This window comes from Cornus florida, unplaced genomic scaffold (genome assembly GCF_030987335.1).
Source record: "Cornus florida cultivar Cherokee Brave unplaced genomic scaffold, ASM3098733v1 CherokeeBrave_3.0.0_Hap2_Chr08, whole genome shotgun sequence".
In the NCBI taxonomy this organism is placed as follows: Eukaryota; Viridiplantae; Streptophyta; class Magnoliopsida; order Cornales; family Cornaceae; genus Cornus; species Cornus florida.
Genome location: NW_026775578.1, coordinates 63,281,222 through 63,304,752, shown reverse-complemented (window position 1 = coordinate 63,304,752; position 23,531 = coordinate 63,281,222). Strand labels below are relative to the sequence as shown.

The window sequence follows — 23,531 nt, the reverse complement described above, 5'->3', positions numbered from 1 at the left end:
CACACCATGGCATACATTAAACTTCTAATGGCTGAGGCATACGGAATCTTAGCCATGAAGTTCATCTCATCATCTGTCTTTAGACATTGATCTTGGGGTAATCGAAAGTGATTAGCTAAGGGTGAACTTACCGCCTCAGCATTACTCACGTTGAACCTCTTTAAAACCCGTTCAACGTACTCAGCCTGAGACAACTGCAAAGTACCTTTATGCTTGTCTCTATTAATTTTCATCCTAAGAATCTGCTTCGCTACACCAAGATCTTTCATCTGAAATTCATTAGACAACTGCTTCTTCAACTTGTTGATTTCTTCAAAATCAGAACTAGCTACTAACATGTCATCAACATAAAGTAAGAAGATGATGTAACTCATCTCAAACCTCTTGAAGTAGTAGCAATGGTCAACGTTGCACTTGTTGTAGCCATGTATTCGCATCAACCCATCAAATTTCTTGTACCACTGCCTCGAAGCTTGTTTCACACTGTATAAGCTTTTCTTCAATTTGCACACAAGTTTCTCCTTACCTCTGACTAAGAAACCTTCCAGTTGCTGCATGTAAATCTCCTTCTCTAGGTCTCAATAGAGGAAAGCAGTTTTGACATCTAACTGTTCTAGGTGCAAACCTTCTGTTGCAACAATGCTTAAAACTGACCAAATGGTAGTCAGTTTCACAACCGGTGAAAAAATGTCGATGTAGTCAATCCCTTCCTTTTGCTGAAAGCCTTTGACCACCAATCTTGCCTTGTATCTCTTAAAACCATCACATTCCTTTTTAACCCTGTACACCCATTTGTTGTGAAGAGCTTTCTTCCCTACTAGTAACTTTGCAAGTTCCCATGTCTTATTGGAGATAAAGGACTTCATCTCATCTTCCATTACAAGCTCCCACTTGCTAGCATCTTCAACTGGACATGCTTCGGCATAATATTCAGGCTCACTATCATCTGTGAGTAACATAAAATCCAAATATTTTCGATTTGGAACAAGTTCTCGTGGGGACTTTCGAAGTTTGGGTGTTGGAGTTGGACTTAGCGATGTATTCTGATCGATGAGTTCCTGGTGTGAACTCTCAACTATCTGATCCTCAACATCTTCTGAACAATCATTCAACTTGACATACTCAGGGCTCCTCTATACAGGACTAGCTGATTATGCTACATCTCTATCCTTGTACATCACATTCTCATTGAAAATCACATCTCTACTTCTGATGATTTTCTTGTTTCGGTAATCCCATAGTCGATAACCAAGTTGATCTCCACCAAAACCAATGAAGATGCATTTTAGTGATTTAGGGTCGAGCTTTCCCCTAGCATGGTTACTAATATGCGCATATGCAATACAGCCAAAGACTTTCAACCACGAAAGATTTACCTCATTGCCGCTCCATGCCTAATCCAGTATCCGATGCTCCAGTGGCACCGACGGTCCACGATTAATCAGGTAGGCTACTGTGCTGACTGATTTTGCCAATAACTGCTTGGGTAGACCCGCATGTATGTGTATGCTTCTGGATCTCTTCGCCAATGTTCAGTTCATCCGTTCTGCCACCCCGTTTTGCTGTGGGGATTTTTACACAGTTCTCTCTAGTCTGATTCCATTCTCAAAACAGAACTTCTTGAACCCGGTGTCTTCATACTCTCCACCGTTGTTTGATCTCAACCTCTTGATCTTCAAACCTGTCTCATTCTCCGCCATGGCTTTCCAATTCTTGAACACCTCAAACACTTCAGATTTGTGCTTCAAGAAATAAACCCATATCTTCCTTGTGTAATCATCAATGAAAGTCATGAGGTAAGATTTTTCGCCAGTTGATGAGACTGATGCTGGCCCCCAGACACCTGTGTGAACTAGCTCAAGCTTCTTTTTTCTGAGAGTTCTACCACTCCTTTTAAAACTAACCCTCTTCTGCTTGCCCATTAAAGGTTGTAACGAAACCTTCTTCTGACAGTTGACCCACGGAAATCAGATTTTTCCTCAAGTCAGGGATGTGTCTAATATCTTTCAATTTCTATTCAGATCCATTTGGCTTGATCTGTATTTCACCCTTACCGACGATATTTCAAGGTTGATCATTGCCAACATACACCTTTCCCAGGTTACCCAGTACATAGCTCTCAAAAATCTCTTGACTTGAGGTTGCATGAAATAATGCTCCGAAATCTAGAACCCATGATTCCGCCTTACTCTCCAAAGAGCATATCAGCGCATCATCTGATTTTTCTGAGACCACGTTCGCCCATGTCTTGTTCTCCTTTTCCTTCTTCGGAGATCTGCACTGGTTTTTGTAATGACCAGTTTTGCCTCAATTCCAACACTCAACATCATTGTGGTCTGTGGAATTCTTGGCATTTTGAGGTTGTGATTTTTCGTTCCTCGACTTGGATCTACCTCTGTTCTTATTCCCACTGCCCTTCTTCTTATTTGAACTTCTGCCTCTGCTGTCAACATTTAAGGCTGAGCCATTTATGGAAACTCCTGTTGTTTACCTTATAATATCCTCAATCAGAATCATGCTTACAACGTCGTCAAACTTTAACTTAGTCTTCCCTACAGAGCTACTCATCATCGTAATTGTGCCACTCTAACTCTCAAGTAATTGCCTAAGAATTAGTAGTGCTTGGACCTCGTTTTTTAAGTCAATTTCAACAGACTCTAATTGGACAACAATCTCGTTGAACATATTTAGATGCTCGTTAAATCTTCCACCTTCAACCAATTTCATGTTGAACAATTTCTTAATCTAGTGTACCTTGTTTGCTACAGACGGCTGTTCATACATACTAGAAAGTTCCGCCATGAGAGACTTCGTTGTCTTCCCGTTCTTGACGTTGAAGGCAACTGTTTTTGAAAACGTCAATTTGATGGTGCCAAAAGTCTTCCGATCAAGTAATTCCCATTCTGCACTTTTTGTCTCCTCCGGCTTATCCCCCAGAGGTTGATACAAATTCTTCTGGAATAACAAGTCTTCAATTTGCATCTTTTAAAAATTGAAGTTTGTACCGTCAAACTTCTCGATCATAGATGATTTATCTTTTAACGCCATTTCTCCCACTTAAACGAACAATTTTGTGACTAATACCATGTACTGGAACAATACTGTCTTTTGGAACAGTTGCGTATTCTGCTACAGTTCCGTACTTTGCTACAGTAACTTCGGCATAACACTATTTTGCACAGTACTTCAATAGTACTTGCACAGTGCAATGATAGTGACCTGGGCTCTGATACCAATTGTTAAGAAATTAAACACAACTAATTTCTTTAAGACCCTGCCGTCAATACACACAATAACATGCACAGAAACACAAGACAAGAATTATATGTGATTTGGCCAATTTTGCGTACGTCCACGGTGCGCACCAAGAATTCACTATATTTGTTGAGTAATTACAAGATGTGGATCAGCAGATCCCATACACACATACACCATGTATCTCTCTCTTCTGAAAAATATACTCTGTGTTTTCTTACTCACTCTCTAAAAAATACTCACACTGTATTTCTCTTTTTTTTCTTCCTCTCTTATCTCTCACTCTACTTTGCTCTTTGTCTGAGCTATTGAGCTTGTGTGTTTTTGTGTTGCTTGCCTTCATCTTCTTCGTTCCTATTTATAACTGAAGATAGGAGACATATTTCCTTAAATATAGCCTTGAATCAGGATACTATGGTAAGAAAAAAATGCAAAAGCAAAGTGGTTGGGCAGTAAAACAGTTTCAAAGTGAACCAACATTAATGGCCACCGAAAATAATGAGCAGTGATTGTGGCCATGTCATAACATGAACGGCGGTGATGTGTGGCAAGAAGCGGCGTTAGAGCGGCTGTTCAAAGTCCTCAACGTTTTCGAAACGGATAGGGATTTGAGTACTTGATGAACGGTTAGGGATTGACTGCCTTCCAGACCTTTGTTTGTTTGTCTACCTTTTTTTTTTCTTTTTCTTCTTTTTTTCTTCTTTTTTTTTTTTTTTTTTTTTTTTTTTTTTGTATTCTACTTTTTTTCTTCTTTGTACTCTTGATTTGTTGATATGATGTTGGTATTTGGGTGTTTGATGAATTGATGTTATGAATTGGGTTAGACTCTATTGAGATAGAGGGAGACGAGAAAGAGGTGAGTCTGTTTGGGGTCAATTATGCCTGCTGCTAGGAAGGTTTCTGGGATCGAGGGCACTGATATTTCTCTAAAGTTTCTTTAATGGTCTTTGATTCAATTTTATATCATATTATATAATAATTTCATGTCTTAGTATACTTATTGAATGTTATTAATTAACTTACCACGACGAGCAACTGTGAAGATGGTGTTGAAGGTGCTGTCCACTGGTGGGTCTCTGATATTAATGAATTGAAAAATAAAAATTTCTTAAAAATTTTAATGTTTACAAACATGGAAAAAAAGGACAATGTAATTTGCATATTTGTAATAATAATAATAGGTTGACCTATGAAACTCGCCCGACCCGTCCAAATATTTGGGTTCGGGTTATGGATATAATCCATTTTTGGGTAGACTTCGGGTCGGCCAACCCAACCCAATTTCGAGTTAAGGTTGGATTAGGATTGGGCTGGGTTGGGCTTGCCCAACTTGCAGCCCAGTTTCATCTTTCAATTCAATTTAAACTTTTTGTAAATTGTGTGTATTGGCCTCATCTCTTTGGAAAACAAAAAAAAATTTTAAAAGAAAGAAAAAAAAAAAAAGAAAAAAAAAAAGAAAAAAAAGAAAAGAAAAAGGGCGAATAAGAAAAGAAATTAGAAAGACAAAATAAGAGCTAGTCGTTAACTTCTGAAGTATATATATATATATATATATATATATATATATATATAAAGGAAGAGACTCTAGAGTAAGAATATCTAATTTCTTTTTCTGGATGTTTTGTTCCTTTTTGGAAGGCTTTAATTCAAGATTATTGATATAAAAAAAGATTAGCTTACATTTAGAAATGATGAATTTGCTTGTTGAACAGGGGATCAGGGGCGGAGCCAGGATCAGGGGCGGAGCCAGGATTCTTTGGTTGGGGGTGCCGAACTTATAAGCAACATTATCATCTAATATGAGATTATTTTAAGTCAAAAATATTTTATTAACAATAATATTCATAAAAAATTATACCTAGCCAAACTTTGGTCAATTTATTATTATTTTTAAAAATGATCTATATCTAGTCAAATATGACATAAATATGTACAAAAATAAACCAAAAAAGCCAAATATGTACTACAAAAGCTAAGTTCAATGATTTTGAGAAAATAAAAATCTTCTATTATGGAATTTGAACTAAAAGTCTTAACAATTAAGCCAAAATTTGAAGAACTTTCAATTAAACCAATTGGACTTCTAATCTATAAACAAACACGAAATTAATGTAATAATTGCACAAATCAATAATCAAGCAAAACCAGAAACACATCAAGTGTAATGTGAATACACCATTTGTGTATATATATATATGTGTGTGTATATAGTAAATGTAATACCCCTAATTTTAAAAGAATAGTCTCGGTATTTATTTATTTATTTTTATTGTATTTTTTTAATTGTTTAATTGATTATTTGACTAACTGTTTATGTGTTTAATTGAATTAAGTGTTACTTGATTAATTGGCTACTTATTTATGTGTTATTCGTATTTTGTCTAGGTGTTATTTGTATTATTTGTTTAATTAGATTGTGTGCTTAAATGATGTATTTGATTAATTGTAATTAATTGTAAATTAAATGATTAAATGTTTTATTTTATTTTATTTTATGGTTATGGTTAGTGGTAATGGGCTAACTAATTGGGTCTTATGGACTACTTGGATAGGAGGTTAGATGGGTATGGATAATTACCCATAGATAGTTCTATATGTATATATATAGATATATATGTATATACATATATATAAAAAGGAAAGTAATTTATTAATATTATAGTAACTTTAGTATTAATAAATAATCTGATGTATATATTTTATATATTTATATAATAAGGTTACGTAACATGTTTTAAGTTACCTTTTAAATATTATGGTAACTTTAGTATAAATAAATAATCTGATGTATATATTTTCTTTATTTAATGAGGATACAGATAGATTATATACGTAACATGTTTTAAGTTATTTTTTTAATATTATGGTAACTTTAGTATAAATAAATAATCTGATGTATATATTTTATTTATTTAATGAGGATATAGATAGATTATATACGTAACATGTTTTAAGTTACCTTTTAATATTATGGTAACTTTAGTATTAATAAATAATCTAATGTATATATTTTATTTAATTAATAAGGATATACATAGATTATATACGTAACATATTTTAAGTTACCTTTTTAATCTTTTCATTTTTTATTTTAATATTTTCATTTTTTATTTTTCTTTATTAAGTTGACTTGGATTGGGAAAAGGAATAGGGTTATTATTTAGCCTGTAAATACACAACTATAGGTTGAAAAAGGAGTGAAAATATATCACGTAATATATTCTAAAGAGAGAGTTAGAGAGAGAAGGAGAAAGAGGGAGGAAGGAGGAAAAAACCCTTTAGAGAGAAGATCAAGGAAGAAGAAGTTTAACTTTCAATCCGAAAGTTTAAGGCAAGTTCTTCTTCTATCTCTTTCCCTTTGATTCGTGTTTCTGTACATGCCTAGGAAATTCCAGGATTTACTAAACACATAAAATTAAATAATTATGCATGTTTAATTGGATTAAAGTATAGGTTTTTGTGAAATTGGGTCATATCTGTTCTTGTGTTATAAATTAAAAAATGCATGATTTTGATTTGATTTCTGGTGTGAATTTTTATATGTTTGAATTATGTATTTTTCATATATGTGGAATGATGGAACGTAGAAACATGCCTAGGATTCCTGAACATTAAATAGGGACTAGGTTTGGGTTTAAATAAATTTAAATACACTCAATCATAACGATACTTGCTATTTAAATGTTTACACAAACGAATGGATTTAATCTTTTAAAATGCTTTAGCAATTGAGAATAAATGTGTAGGATGAATTGGATACGGAGAATGCTTATTTGATGATATAATAAAATATCATCATGTATAAGATTCAGTTTGTGTAGGACATATGATATATGAGCTTAAATAAATAATAAGTCATTCATATTCTGTGATAACTTGATATCATATTATCATAGTTATTTCTGGAATGTTTGATGTATTTCTTTAATTATTACATCAATTGTTGGATTGTGTGGTTTAATGCACCGGTATGGGACGGTGGCATTCTAGGGACGGATTAACTTATCAGTTAAGTCCTACCTATTTTATATAAGGGAATGGATTAACTAAAATGTTAAGTCCTACTTATATTCAAGTCAGGTCAGCTGAACAAGTTGAATGACTTATAGAGGATTAATTTATTATATAAGGGAATGGATTAACTAAAATATTAAGTCCTACTTATATTCAAGTCAGGTCAGCTGAACAAGTTGAATGACTTATGGAGGATTAATTTATACTGGATAGGATGGTCACTAGATTTTATATATATAAGTATGGTGCCATGATATGAGCTTGAGTCTCAGGATCAGTGGTTAGGGTGCGTATATCGCCAGGGATGTGTAGCTAGATATAGTGTAGTTGTGTACCCTGGTAGGTCTAGGTACTCATGCCCACTATATGTGCGTTTTGCATGTTGCCTACTATTCAGGTTGAGACAACCCTATAGTCTAGTGAGGTTCCTTTAGTGTGAATGGATTAACTAAAATATTAAGTCCTACTTATATTCAAGTCAGGTCAGCTGAACAAGTTGAATGACTTATGGAGGATTAATTTATACTGGATAGGATGGTCACTAGATTTTATATATATAAGTATGGTGCCATGATATGAGCTTGAGTCTCAGGATCAGTGGTTAGGGTGCGTATATCGCCAGGGATGTGTAGCTAGATATAGTGTAGTTGTGTACCCTGGTAGGTCTAGGTACTCATGCCCACTATATGTGCGTTTTGCATGTTGCCTACTATTCAGGTTGAGACAACCCTATAGTCTAGTGAGGTTCCTTTAGTGTGTATATATATATATACGGACTACTAGTTACTGTTGGATTGACTAGGATGTATACGTGTATCGGATCTCTGCTTGGACTGTAGTAGAGTAGAACTTGTTTGTGGGCCTGACCCACCATTATTTTTCAGGTGTTCGTCACGAGTAGAGGTTGTTCGTGCTGAGCGGGGATCAATCTACTTCATTCTTCCGATGCTACATAGGAGTTCCTTTATGATTCAGTTCCTGTTTTAGAATACTGTCATTTGTTTAGTTTAGATTTTCTAGGGGTCCACACAGTATGGATTCCCGAGTTGTATTTTGGAGGATCAGTTGTATCAGAAGAGTTTATTAATTAATGGAAATATATTATGAGGTTTATTATTAGATTATCATTTTAGTTTCTTGTCAGCATTTTATTTATTCTTCTTTATTCTTTTGTACTCTGTGTTCGTTTATTATCAATTTGTTTTGATATCCTCGGGTATTCGGGCGTGGGCCTGGCCAACCCACATTCGGAAATTCGGGGGTATCACAGTAAACAACATGGAATTGAAGAGAAATATCTTGTGTTCTTCTACAGGGAACTCCTAATCCCCAGTAGTATCATATTTCAATTCAATTTATACCTTTTTTGTTGATTGTGTGTATTGTTGCATCATCTCCTTTGGAAAACAAAAAAAATTAAAAAAGAAAAATAAAAAGAAAAAGAAAAAAAGAAAAAGGGAGAATAAGAAAATAAATTAGAAAGATAAAACAAAAGTTAGCCGTTAACTTTTCCCTCCATGTTGCCCTGATGGCTACTGATGCTCCTTGTAGAAAATGGCAGTGCCTCAATTATGTGCTGTCAAAGGCTGTAGTCTAGTGATATCTCTTTTACCTTCTAAAGGAAATGACGACGGTTTGAATTGCTATAACTATAAATGAATGCGTGCGTTTTTGCCAATGAAAAAAAAAAAAAAAAAAAAAAAAATTGATTTACCCAACATTTTCTTGTTTCTTTCACCTGCACTGATCATTTTATTGTTTTGTTCGCTTTCTTTATTTTATTTTATTGAGATTGATATATTATTAAAAATAATATTTTATTTTATTTTAAGTTAAGTTTGGTTTTTTTTTTTTTTTTTGATCCGATGGTGGTATTGGCCTCTTAACAATGGTGGTGATCGTTTGGAATCAAAATAACGAAAGTTGCTACAAGTATTGCTTCAATCTATAAAGATACTCATTCACGCTATTAATATTATGCAGCTACATAGCGAATGGGAAGATGGAGTGAGTTAAGAGACAAGCAAATAGTTTGGCTCTTGGTATTGCTCAATATGCTTTTCAAAGCATCACCACAATTTGTTTCTTTCATGGACATGTACACTTCAGTGGGGATAACTGTCTCATAAATTTTTTTCCCACTAATTTAGCCTACTATTTTTTCATTTTGATATATATACTTACAAAATATTACCTTTGCCCCTTGAATTTTGTTTTTGAATCTGTCATGATTTCTTAGATATTTTTTATTTTTATTTTATTTACTTAGAGAAAAAATAAATAAATAATATAGGTGATCAAAATATATATTGGGTTGATTTTATTAAAAGGTAATGTGGGTGCATTGGAAGGAATATTTAAAATATATATAATATATATATATTTCATTCTAAATTTAATAATAGTCTAACTAAATAATAGAATGACAATAATATTTCATTCCACTCCATCATATTATCATTCCATTTCAACTTTCTTACTCACTAGATGTAAAATTACAGTAAAAACACAAAGTATACACACACACTTGTCCTTCATGTCCTTCATGTAACAATAAATAATTGTCATATAAATATTTTTATTCTTTTAAAAAGTTGACAAGAATGGTTATTGGACTTTATGATGCAATTAGACACGCGTCTGCTCCATAGTGCTCGTCACAAGATTCTTGTCTCCGAAGGCCATATATCGAACTCTCTCGACTCGTCTCCAACCCACCACTCCTAAAAACTCTCTCTCGTCGTCTCTTTTAATCGATTTCATACGTATTCTAATCTATCATTTCCCGATGCGTTCAATGTAGTTTCAGACTGCTCTCTCCTCAGATTCAATGGAAAATCATCAATCACATCCTTATACAAAATTGCAATACCCCAGTCCTTTGATATCGTAGAAAGTCCAACTATTCCTTTTGACTTTCTCTCTCTATCTCATCAATCAGATGGCACAATCTCATCTGATTGTGTTCTTCGCAGCAGTCTCGTGTCTCGTTGGTGTGCTCAACGCAAGTTCTGGTGATGCTGATCCGATTTACAAGTAAGCTCGGTGACCTAATTGTTCATTGATTGCCAATTTTCATAAATTAGAGTTCAGTATTTACTTAGTTGTGTGATTTTTTGAGTTTAATTCACTTTTATTGTACTGTTGGATGGATTGGGAATGGAAAGATTACCTGTGTTTTTGGTTGAACTTCGTTTGGTTGCTGAGAAAATACAGGAAAAGGAAATAAACTGATTTTAATGATGTCTCACTATTTGAGACTCTTTAGCTAGTAAGAATACCTAATTGAGCTCATATATATATATATGTATGTATGTATGTGTGTGTGTGTGTGCATATATATATATATATATATATATATATATATATATATGAAAGGAAGAAACTAGAGTTTAGTAGCTGAACTAATATTTGACAATAGTTGTTTAATGGAGCTAACTGAAACTTCCCTCATGAAAAAAATCCTCTGATCCATTTCAAAATCACATAGTTATGCTGGTAAGGCTTGCTATTATACCACAAAGTGGTCCTTCAGCAGAGGCGGCTCAATACAAGTTAAGGCCTTAGGCAAAAAAATATTAAAATAGGCCTCTTTGATTTTTAATATGTCCATAAAAATAACATTATTTAACTATCATTTTTGTTTAACAATCCATCCTTCTCATTTTTGAGATGCAAAAAGATAAAAGTAAAGTCATCTTGAGTAATTTGAAAATAAAATTGTATATTTTGAGTTTTTACTAAAAACCGGAATTTCTTATAGTATAAAACTTGATTTTTATTTATAAAATTAGTTCTTTTCTTCTTCTTATTTTTATTTTTTTATTTTTTAATGAAAAATGGCGTGTCATGACCTTCAACATACATTTTAAATTTTAATTTATCATTGTTCACAATAAAAATATAATAATGAAAAACACTATCATTCTCACATATATGATCATACTTGATCCTTTGGGATTCCAAATGTGGAGGAGCATTTGAACAATTGGGCACACTAGAGCATGTCAAATTTTTATTATTTAGAGTTATTTCAATGTGGAGATGCTTATGAACTAAAAGTTGAACAAAGAGGTACTATATAAACTAAAAGTTGAAGGATGGCTGAGCAAAGAGGTACTTTTAACAAATTTATTTTTGTAAATAGAGTGATAATGGATTTTTTTTTTTTTTTTTTTAATTTAATTATATTTAATTATTATTATTTTTTTCGTAGGAAGAGGATTTACAATTTAAATGTAAATTTGAGTGAAGATCCCATTTTCTAGATAATGTCAGTTTTTAGACTAATATATAATTGAATTTGAGAACAAATCTTAAACTATAAAAAAATTATATTCAAATTACTTATTACTCAAAATCAATTTATTAGAGAAAAAAAAAAAAATCAAGATGTTTAAGAATTCAAGACCTTTAAGAATGGTAGCAAGGAATATTTTAAATTCAATTACTTATTCATTCATATAAACAATGAATGATTTACATAAAAAAATTAATTTAAAGTGGTAACTTATGTGTACATAATATCTTAGTTTGCCACCCATTAAATGGAAATTATTTACGGACCAATTTACCCTCGTAGATTCTATGAAGTTATAGTGGTGCATGGTGAACTTCTTTTGTCTGTGACTACAATTCATTTTTTGGGTCATAATAGCTTTTTATGAAGTATGAACTTCTTTTTAAGATTTCTTCTGCTTCACTCCTTGTAGATTCTATGAAGTTATAGTGGTGCATGGTGAGCTGGTTTTATCAAATATGTGGAAGATCAAGGATCATGAAATGGAAATTATTACATTTTTGAATAAATAGTTGGTAGTTTACCATTTTAAATATGTTGGGAGAACAGATTATTTACGGACCAATTTACCCTTGAGATTAAGTTAAAAGCCTTTGAAATTGATGGGGAGAGGGGCACAGTGAGAGAGTGAATTAGATTAGAGAGGGATCGATTTGGGCATAATGTTCGGGGGGAACCAAAGTTGGTGATTGTTAAATTTGTCAAAGATGTGGTGTTGACAACAGAGAAGAGGAGAGAAGAGAGAAAAACAGAAGATGTAAAACAGAACCTGTCAAGACACAAGCTCACAGTGGAGATCTGAGATCTGAAATGCAGCGGGTCTAAGGTGTTGCTTGTGATTGTCATGTTTGATACCACCATTGAGCAGAGAAAAGAGAGAAAAACAGAAGTTGTAAAGCAGAAATTGTCACGAGGCAAGTTCATAGTGGAGATATGAGATCTGAAATGCAGTGGGTTTAAGGTTTGGCATGTGATTGTGATGTTTGATACCACCATTGAGGATATAGAGAGAGAGGGTTATAGTGGTGATGATGGTGGAAGTGGTGGGAGGAGGCAGCGGTGGTGGAGAGAGAGAGAGAGAGAGAGGGAGGTGGTCGTGATGGAGATGACAATGCAAGTGGTGGGAAGAGGTGTTAGTGGTGAGAGGAGGTGATGGTTGTTGGAGGAGATGGAAAGGGGAGGGAGAGATTGCAGAGTCAGGGATAAGAGAGAGGAGTGTAAGGGGGTTTGGGTAGTTATTACTAAGGGGGTGACATGGTATTTACCAAAAAAAGAGGGTAATATAGCCTTTTGGCTTGACATGATTTTTTCTATTAAAATATTATTAAATCAAATAAGGGTATGAAAGACATTTCACGATATTACTTAATGTCCATAAACTTTCTAACATCCATAAGAGAGGCTGGTGTAGTTAAGACCATTCTATTTTATGCCTTGTTTGATTAGGCCCAACTTAGGGAGGCCAGTGTAGGTTACCCTTTTTTGGGGGCAAATTGCAGAAAACCCCCTTAACTATCAATCTTTTGCAACAAACCCTCATGAACTATTTTTAACCCCAAAATCTGCTTATCTTTTTTTGAAGAATTTATATATTCAAGTTACACCATCTCTAATAGCTTAAGTTTTGGAGTAGATGGTTGTTAACATGGTATTAGAGCCAAATCTCAAGTTCAAACCTCACCGTCACCCTAATTTAAATATTGAAAAACACGTGTTGGACCAAAAGAATGCCACACGTGAGGGGGCGTGTTGAAGGATTTATATATTTAAGTTACACCCTCTCTAAGAGCTTAAGCTTTTAGAGTAGATGGTAGTTAACACTTAAATTCGTGCATAAAACCCCCTCCTCTTAAACAACCGTGAAGTCTTCATTAGTTTGTGATGTGAAATCACTAAACATCCCCTAACACTGAACTTGAGAAAATTAAAACAAAATATTAGATTCCCAAATTAATTAATTATATTCAATATGACATTGTTTTGTTCTTATTATTTTTTCAAGTTTATTAGGGGCACTTTAGTAATTTCACATCGTTAGTTAACGGAGACTTAAAGGTTGTCTAACGACATGGACATTATGCAAGATTTTGAAAGATGAGGGAGTTTTTTTGGCTCTTTAAAATAGTTCTAGGGTTTGCTTCAAAATATTGATAGTTCAGGTTCTTTTTTTTTTTTTTTTTTTTTTTTTTTTTTTTTTTTTTTTTTTGCAATTTACCCATTTTGCCCCTTTTTTATGGGGATGGCGGAAGTTGGATGGTAAGCTCTCTCTCAAACATCGTAAATTTTTGAAGTGACATTGGTACATGTCCAAATGGTCCTCCTCCTTTCCTTCCTTCCTTTTTCCCCAAAAGGAAAGGAAATCAGTGCAAAAGTTGGGCTGGTTGCGGAAGTAAAGTTGGTTGTTGGCATGCTATTTGTAAAAATGAAGTTTGTTATAAGCATTCTGACCTAGACCTTGAAATGTCACACCTGTAAAATTATGCGATCACCCACGTTTATGATCCACTCCCCTTATAAGATTTTTATTCTAGGCAAAGCTGAAGCATTCCATAAAATTTCTGTATTTTCTTTTTCTTGGGTCTTTAAAACCATGACCAATAGATATTTGGTGAAGAAAGGTTCTCGTCTATCTTAAATTGTTAAAAATATGGAATTTACTGTTCTTCGTGTCTCCATGGCATTAAACACCCATAGAAACATTATTTTTTCCCCTATCTACATCTATAATTTTATTTTCTGTTCTTTGAAATATGGATTGACACGTAGGGGTTATGATGGGATAAAGACCGGAACCCTAGGCTCTGATATAGAGTTGCACAAAGTCTGTGATCTACACCTAGAGGGAGGTGAATGGGTCCTGTAACTTTACCTAATTTTTACCATTTTTTTAATTCTTAACTAAATCATCAGAACTTCAAATTCAAATTAAAACTAAGTAATGAAATTCAATCAGTCCATCATGCTAAAAATCATGCTGTTCGATTAGTAAAACCTAAAAGCAGTAAAAAGCATGAAGACAGGACAACAAAGGACCTAGTCCAGGCAAACTAAACCCACTATGAGAAAGAAGTTACACCTAGGTTAACAATTCCAAAGCCCTCTTGACACAGGCTGATCCACCAAATGCTCCATTCGAGTCTTCATGCGCACAATCCGTTCTTCAACAGACCCGCTCCTCACGCGGTTCACTTCTTCAGCCAGTGATTTTGTCTACAATGACCAGTCGTCCACATCAATCTCTGTTTAATTGAATAACTGCTGTTGTTGAACTTGTTCAAATCAGCGCCGCAGCAAATACATTGTCAACACACTCAAACGACAATCGCCAATCTAATGAAATTGAAAAGAAAAATATGCACTCAATTTTGCTCAAAACCTCTCAAAAATAAAGTCTGTGTGTGTAATGGATTTGTCCTATGGTAGTGTATCTGTAGACAAATCAGTGTTGTAGAGAGAGAAGGCTTTTTTTTTTTTTTTTTTTTTGATAAGTAAGAATTCATTAAAGGCGCTCAAAAGGGGAGCCCTCCCAAGAGAAAACAGTATAGAGAGAGGCTTTTTAATGTCATAAGCAGAAAATGAAACTGCTGTTTTGAATAGCTTGATCGATTGAGAGAGATGTGGATCGATCGATATGACTTCAGAAGCCCTTGATCGATACCTCGATTGATTGAAGCATTCTGCAGTCCTATACTTAGATTTTTTTTTTTTTTTAAAGGTAGTTTCCTAAACACTTTATGTGTATCAATTTGGATTTTCCACATCAAATCATAAAATCTCAAAACCTTGGTGTATGAATGCATGAACTCTAATTTGCTAACCACGTAGAAGTGTCAACGTACCCTTATATCCTTGGTCTAGAAGATTACGCTTTTTATTTTTTATTTTTTTATATATATAAATTAAATTCATTCAAGAACGCTCAAAGCAGAGTACACCAAAAAAGAACTACACAGAAAAATCCAACTCTACACTCTCCAAACTCCCTATATGCTTTTACCTTTGAATGTAGCTTGAATTCCATCTTGGACCACGAGCAAGAGGTAACAAACTAGCGGTGCAACTCGGGCGGGTTAGAGGCTCAACCCAAAGTATAAAATCTTCAACCCTAACCCAACCCGAGCCCAACCCATTCTTAATTTTTTAAGCTCAGGTTGAACTCGGGCTTCCAACTCGGATTGATACTTCGGGTTGATGTACTAACAAATGGAATAACCTTAATAATGAAGATATTGGCATGACATAATAACAATGGATCAAGCTTACAAGTTTAATTATGCTATGACATTATATGGTCCATAGGCAAAAACACAAAAGCTAAAAGTGCAATATTGTAAATCCTAAATTAGAACAAAGTTTACATATAGAAGCCCTCATAAACCAACATTAATATCATTACAAAACAACAAAAAGGAAGTCGTTGGATCTTGTTCAAGGCTAAGCAACATCAGATCCTCCATTCTACAAAAGGAACATGACAATATGAAGCTACGGAGAAGCTGGAAAAAATTATGGAATATATAAATCATTTATGATAATTATCTCACATAACCATAATACTACCTCTCTTAAAATTTTCTAGATGACTCTCCAGTGGTGCAAGCTCCAAGTTTGTTCACCAAACCTAAAAAATATAAGGGATAACTTAAAAGAGTCCATTACTATACATCTTGGGTCCACCTCTTGAAACAGTGATAAACCAATATATTCACAAGCAGTAAATCAAAATTTTTTTTTTTGATAAGTAAGATTGTATTAAGAAGCGATCAAAAGAGGAACGCATCCCTCAAAAGGTAGATGTGCGTAAATAAAAAAAATTTAGACAAGCATGTATGTGTATGTGTTGCGCTACTAACCTAATTGGAGAGAAGAAAAAAAACTAGTGATGTACTAGTCAATTGTAATACGCTTTTGAAGTTCGCAGAAGAGTTCTAAAATTAGTAATCTATTGTAATATATTGGTTTTTTTTTTTGTTTTCCTTTCTTTGTTTTTTTTGGACTTTAATGCATTGTCTTCAACCACACAACAAAACTAGTGATACCAGTTACTCCTCTTATGTGGCTAAACAAACATGTCATACAAAATATGATTCAACTAAGGAAAGATATAGCAGTCCTCATCACATACTGTAAACCAAATGCAGACTAACAGCTGAATAATCCTAATACTGCATAAAAAACTAGCTTAAAAAATAGTAAAACACCAAACTTCAGATGTTGCATTTACAGCTAGGAAGTTCTGCTCAGAAAAACTAGTTTCAGTTCTGATACAAAAACATTGAAACACCAAACTTCAAGTGCAACATGGCAGAATTGTGCATTTATTCAGTTCTAACAGTAAAACTAGTTTCAGTTCTGATACAAAAACAGTAAAACACCAAATTTCAATTGCAACATGGTAGAATAGTGCATGTACAATCTGATACAAAAACAGTGCATGAAAAGATACAAAAACTGTAACAAAGTAACATCTTTCTCTAAATCTTCGAGTTCCTCTAGTTTTTCTTCTATCTCAACACTTAAAGGAATAATCATTCTAGCGATATAGCCCTCTTTGCGACAAAAGTAGTCCCCACTCTCTTCCTTGTGCCCTCGAAGGTGCTCCTCACGTGTCAGCTTGGACTTTCACCTACGCCTTTACTCACTTGTGGCTCCATTATAGTTAAAGTGGTTCCTCATTCTCTAACAGCTTTGGGTTCCAACCACATATCAGGAACAATATCCTCAACCCATTCCAAGCCCTGACACCAAACATTTTTCTAATACATTAGCTTATTGAGATCATCGTGTCCAAGTTGCAGCTTTTGCTTTTAGTATGTAAAGTTCTCCATATCTTTGCGACACACACACACACACACACACCAGTCCTACAATATAGATCAGGAACAGCTTTTCTGAAACTGTTCTAAGCCCCAATTCTGAAAACTTCAACTCATGCATTATTTTGTCGGGGTCATCCTATTCAAATTGCAACTTTTGCTTTTAGTATGAAGAGTTCTACATATATACAACAAAAACAAATGTATGCAAGCGTGCAACCTGTTGTTATAAATTCATACTGAACTACTAATATTCTGAGTTACTAGAAGAGCATATTGAAAAAGGAGATGAGCAAAAGGGTGGGTAATGATTATTTATGCATCATTATTGGTTTTATTACCTCTAATTTATGAAGTAAGTTCTAATTAGTATGTTAAAGAGAGCACTGGGGGTTATTATTGGATACAATGGTAAAAGCTCAGACTAACAATCATGAATGGCACTAAAGGTTATGTATGTTTCTAGTCTTTCCCCTTCCAACACTCCTTGTGGATGGGACAGGTAATAGCCTTTTTTTTGGAGTTCTTTTACATTTCAGCTATTTTAGATATATTCTAACCTCCTGTCAGTCGCCGCTGTTTGTTCAGTTCTGCAACTGAATAAAGCTCCACTCTATAAGACATTGTCTAGCAAAAAAGGCCCTTCTAAGGTGAAGACTCCAAGTGCCAACTGCTGAAGCATCTTAATTGCCACCTATGATTATTAAACTAACAACTGTGACTCATTCTTTATCGGATCTACTTTTAGGAAGATAGATAAATTTCTCCACAAGCCTTTGAAAGGAGATGAGATGAAGATAATTATACCAACACATCTACTGATCATTTGTTAACACTCGAGCTTGGATTTTTTCCAAAATCCAAGTGGTGGGTTTTTGAAGCAAGTGAACATATTGAGGATAAACTAACAATGCTTATTATGGTCATTCTTATTTTTTTCCCCTTCCTCCAAGTCTTGAGATGCAGAAGAATGGAAGAGAATGTGTGGAATTTATGATTCTGTATCTGGTGAGTTACATTATATTCACTCATTCAGCTCCTTTAAATCTTGTTGACCAAAAATTTTGAGTTGCAAAATAGGAAGCCTGTATCTAGGCCCTTTTCTCCTTCCCAACCCCTTTCCCTTTCTTGCGTCAGAAATTCCTTTTCATCTCATTATTGAAATTGTTCCTCTATCACTTCATATATAATTGGTTAGACCTTCTCTTTACCAATTATGTTTTAAACTCTGTTGAATTATTCTCTCTGCAAGGCAAGAAGTCCGTAGCAAAAACCTCAACCTAGTGAGCATTTGATGACTTGTGCAGGGGGTGAGAGAGGACAAAAGAACAGTTGTGAATCTTCATAAAAAGAATATTTAGCTGCAAACAATTTGTGTGTCTGTCTCTTTTGTAGTTATAAAGAACGATGCGCCATAATCTCTCAAGAAGTTCTCTTATTGCTCTGTGCTTTGGCTTGCAATTTCTTTTCAGCTTTATAAATCAAAGCAACTAGCTGGTTTCATAGACTACACTCAAGAATCACACCCAGACAATTTTTGTGTTTGTCCGTCTATGCTTCCTTTTCGGGCTGCTGTTCTTATAAATATTTTGTCCTTTTGCACTGATTTTTTATTTATTTTTGTTCATTTGCCCAGGGCTTGTGTTGAGCAATGTGAGAAAACTGGTTGTGTGGGGGACAAATGCTTCCAGAACTGTAAATTCTCATCTGATGGAAAACCTATAGATGGTCCATGGTATCTGCAAGAACCACTTTATTTGCAGTGGAAACAGTGGGACTGTCGTAGTGACTGCCAATACCACTGCATGCTGGTTCGGGAGGAAGAAAGAAAGAAAATTGGTGGCAGACCAGTCAAGTATCGTGGGAAATGGCCATTTCGGCGCGTTTACGGTATTCAGGTCTTACGTGTTCTTTATGAAGAAATAAGTTGTCTATGTCGTTAAATTATGGTATGCAGTTTAAAGTTGCTTGTATGGTTTATTGAATAAATTTCTTTAATTTTCATAGGAACCTGTTTCTGTCGCTCTTTCTGCCCTCAATCTCGCTATGCAATTTCATGGTTGGGTATCATTTTTCATCTTTGTTTACTACAAGTTACCTTTGCGGCCAAACAGAAAGACATACTATGAGTTCACTGGTTTGTGGCATATCTATGGGATCTTATCAATGAACTCATGGTTCTGGAGTGCTGTTTTCCACAGTCGGTAAGCAGTCCTTAACTTTGCACATTTAATATCTGTGCTCCACATTTAGGGTATGGTTCTGAAAGCAAAGATCAAACTTGCTAACCAATAAATTGCTTTGACATTAAATTTTTGGGTTAATTTCACTTACGCCCCCTCAGGTTTGGCCAAATATCACATTGAATCATCTTTTGAAAATAACCATCACTCGCATTACAAACGTTTGGTCCGTTTTTCACTTACACCTCAAAAGTTATTTTTCAAGTGTGTCAGATACCTTTTTGCATGTAAAATGACATTGCTGCCCTTCTAACTATCCGTTGACTTTAAGAAGGGTTGAAATGACTTGAATACCCTTTGACCTTCATTATATAAATTTAAAATTATTCTTTATATATATATATATATATATATATCTCATTTTTAAAACCAACCAAATTATAATTATAAATTTATAATTATTTTTTTAATTTGTTCTTTATATATATATTTCTCATCATGGACACAAAAAAAAAATATATTTTTGGAGAAAAGAGTGACATGAAGAGTTTTGGGGGTGACAGAGTAATAAATGAGGGCAATTTGGTTATTTCAGGCTTATGATATTTTGGATTATAATAGATTTAAAAAATCGGGATAAAATTGTCATTTTGCACCTTTTTAGCGGAAAAAGTAACGAAAAGGAAATTGGGGTCTAGGTGATGGTTAATTTCGAAAGATGGTTGAGGGTGATATAATGATATTTGGTCAAACCTGAGGGGGTGTCAGTGAAATTAACCCTAATTTTTTTGACATGCTAGGCATAAATATTCATTCGAGGGTTTAAAGATGCATGTAAATTTCAAGAATCGGGGAACCATTTTATTTTTCAATCTGTAGGTTAATTCCTAAGTGGGACACTGATATTATGAGAGACTGCCATACCCTCCTACTCTCTGTAAAACAGAAGGGAAAATTTTATCCTTGTTTAATTTTATCCTTGTTTTGTTCAGAAAATTTTAAATTGCTGATCGACTCCTTATGCATGTCGCCATAGACTGACTTTGACTGCAATGACACTATCTACAATGCTTATATTCGCCAATCAGGAAATAAAACGAGTCTGATGCTTCTCTCTTAAAACTCATCATATTCAGTTATGAGCAATCAACTAAATTTGTCTAATTTGATTTTGGAACTTTCTTTCTGTTTGTGCATCTTCTTGGTGTGACATTCAGTAGTTAAAATTAAATTTGCAGAGATGTCGATTTGGCAGAGAAGCTAGACTATTCATCTGCGGTGGCATTACTTGGTTTTTCCCTTATTCTGGCTATACTGCGAGCTTTCAATATCAGGGATGAGGCTGCTAGGGTGATGATTGCTGCTCCGCTAATCGCATTTGTGACAACACATATTTTGTATTTGAACTTTTATCAGCTTGACTATGGTAAGCCCTCTCTTATAACTTCCAACTGTTGAAGAACTCAGAATGAGAAAGATGTCTATTTAAACTAGCAGTGTTACTATGTCTAAGCCGACATCAAATTCCTTTTTTTAGTTCTCCTTGAACAACTACATGATTTGGCAGTTGGACATTCATATATGCCTAGAAAGTGTAATCTCGAGTGCTAATTCTTTGTCATTTTCCAGTGCATGAACTTTTCCACTTCTTACTGGTTGCAGTCGTTGGTTTCATTGTGCATGATTAATCAGTCACAGTTGACGAACTCTCATGAGTTATTTTATTTTTACTACCATAGATTCTACTTTTCTGCATTGCTAAACGATACACACACACACACAAAATTGTGGATGCAGATCCAAAATCCTGAAAGACAATTTTTGAAAATGGATCCGTTTTACTAATCTTATGCCCCCTTTATCCTTGTTTAGCAGAAAACAAAATTTCTCCAGCATGCAATAGATGATCTTATAATATAGTCTTTGGAAAATTATCTCTCGCAAGTCCAAAACTTAAATTGCGTTGACAATTTTGATTATCTGCGTACTTTTGGATCTTAGGCATTTTCTTGGGGATTTTCGTTAGGGATAAACCTGTGATATAATTTCTTGGTATATAATTTGAGCCATTTTCTTAAGTCTGGAATGCACATATTGTATCTACTTCTGTTACAAAGTATTATTTCCACGTGTTAACATTGCCATATTGAACTTTATACTCCAGGGCAGACTGTTTAATAATGTCTGTATTGATTTGCCTCTGCACAGAGAATTTATAGTGCACATCTGATCTGGTTTATGTACATCATCACGAATTGGTGAACTAGCACATGGTATACTCTTTCTTAATATATATTGACCTGGTTATTTTAATTTTTGGGAATACGCCGAATCAAGTTATTAATAATGTAATTTGAATGCCTGACTTTTGAAAGATTTTGAAAAAAGCTAATGATATAATACCACAAGTAGAGATCTGAAGTTGAATCAATTGCATGCCAGATACTTTACATGTCTGTTGAGGAGCCACAGCTTCCTTACTTATAGCGTAAATTACTTGAGCTCCGCTTTTAGTGGACTTCTAACACAGATCTTACAATAATGTTTCAGGTTTGAACAAGAAGGTTTGTGTATTAATGGTTGTAGTTCAGCTTCTCTTATGGGCTGTCTGGGCGGGTGTTACTCGCCATCCCTCACGATGGAAGTTATGGGTGGTGGTTGTTCTTGGAGGTCTTGCGTTGCTCTTGGAACTGTACGATTTTCCGCCCTATTGGGAATTTGTAGATGCTCATGCTCTTTGGCATGCTGCCACCGTCCCCCTCACCTTCTTTTGGTGGAGCTTCATCAAGGATGATGCCGAGTTCAGAACGTCAACCCTTGTCAAGAAGGCCAAGTAGCATGTAGGGTGATCTTAGGCAGTTGGTCAATACATTCTCTCTCTCTCTCTCTCTCTCATTTGTGCTTTTTTGCAGAAATGCCTATCTAGGTGGATTCCTTCGTTACTATTTCAAATAGAGTTACTATTTTCTCCCTCCGTCTCTCTCAAGAATATTGGTCAGGACTGTAACAAAATTCAAACTTGTCGGACACTGTTCTTTCTATGTTGGGTGTATATTGGTAATCTGATCTATCAATTATTGTTTGTATGGGAATTGTGGCACGCAAGAAGGTTAGCTCCATTGTTGAGGGACCGGATTGAACTGAAGAACCGATATGGGAATGGTGGCTGGCAAACAATCTGTAAGGTTCGGTTCGGTTCCCTCTCACTTCTTCTGTGTTCTTTCACCCCAACATGGTGTGTCTCATTCCAAGCTTCAGATCAAGAACCTGCAGTCGTTGCTGAAAACGGCTGGATTGATAGTTAAGTTCCGTGGCCCAAGAACTTGCAGTCCAAATGCTATGGAGAGGTTGTAATCAAATGGTCCAAGGGAGTTTTCGAACTTGCATATGTGGGTTGTGTGTGTATTAAATCCATAAGACAGTATTTTGGTCATCAAAATGAGTATTTCTTTCACTGCAGTAAGAAACAATTTGTCGCGCCTTTGGTCAATTTATAGTTGAGAGGGGTTATTGTGCAATAATTTAATAGTTGAGAAGGGTTATTTGTCAAAAAATTGAATTAGGGGAGTTTTGTGCAATAAAATGATAGTCCAGTGCCTTGTATTACGTCAGTGTATATTTGTAGCCAGTCATATGGATAACAAAAATTAATTTCATTTTGTTGTGGGAGACGATCAATGTAATAATGGAGTCACTTAACATGTTATGTTGTCATTTCAGTAAGCTGACGATGTTTTTTAAAATTAAATTTTAATTGGTCTTTTAAATATTATGCCAACTTTCAGCAGTCCAAATGTTTTTATTAATCTTATTCTTATTTTTCCAGGCATTTTGCATGTAGAAAAGTCAAATATTTTATTTTAGTTTTATGTAAAAAAAATTATTAGATATGTTTTTCGTGGGAGCCAAGCATGTAGAAAAGTCATATATTTTTACTAAATCTTCTTATTTTTATTTTTTCCT

General features: G+C 34.5%; 1 protein-coding gene across 1 annotated transcript; it reads left to right on the top strand.

Annotated features, from left to right (window-relative positions):
* The first annotated feature begins 9,947 nt into the window (after window positions 1-9,947).
* On the top strand, window positions 9,948-22,654 carry LOC132271875 (uncharacterized). The gene is made up of 6 exons (XM_059773376.1): window positions 9,948-10,305; window positions 19,022-19,283; window positions 19,393-19,589; window positions 20,807-20,994; window positions 22,119-22,408; window positions 22,481-22,654. The coding sequence occupies exons 1-5, from the start codon at window positions 10,211-10,213 to the stop codon at window positions 22,403-22,405; spliced, it is 1,029 nt and encodes a 342-aa protein (XP_059629359.1). The 5' UTR covers window positions 9,948-10,210; the 3' UTR covers window positions 22,406-22,408; window positions 22,481-22,654.
* Window positions 22,655-23,531: the final 877 nt, after the last annotated feature.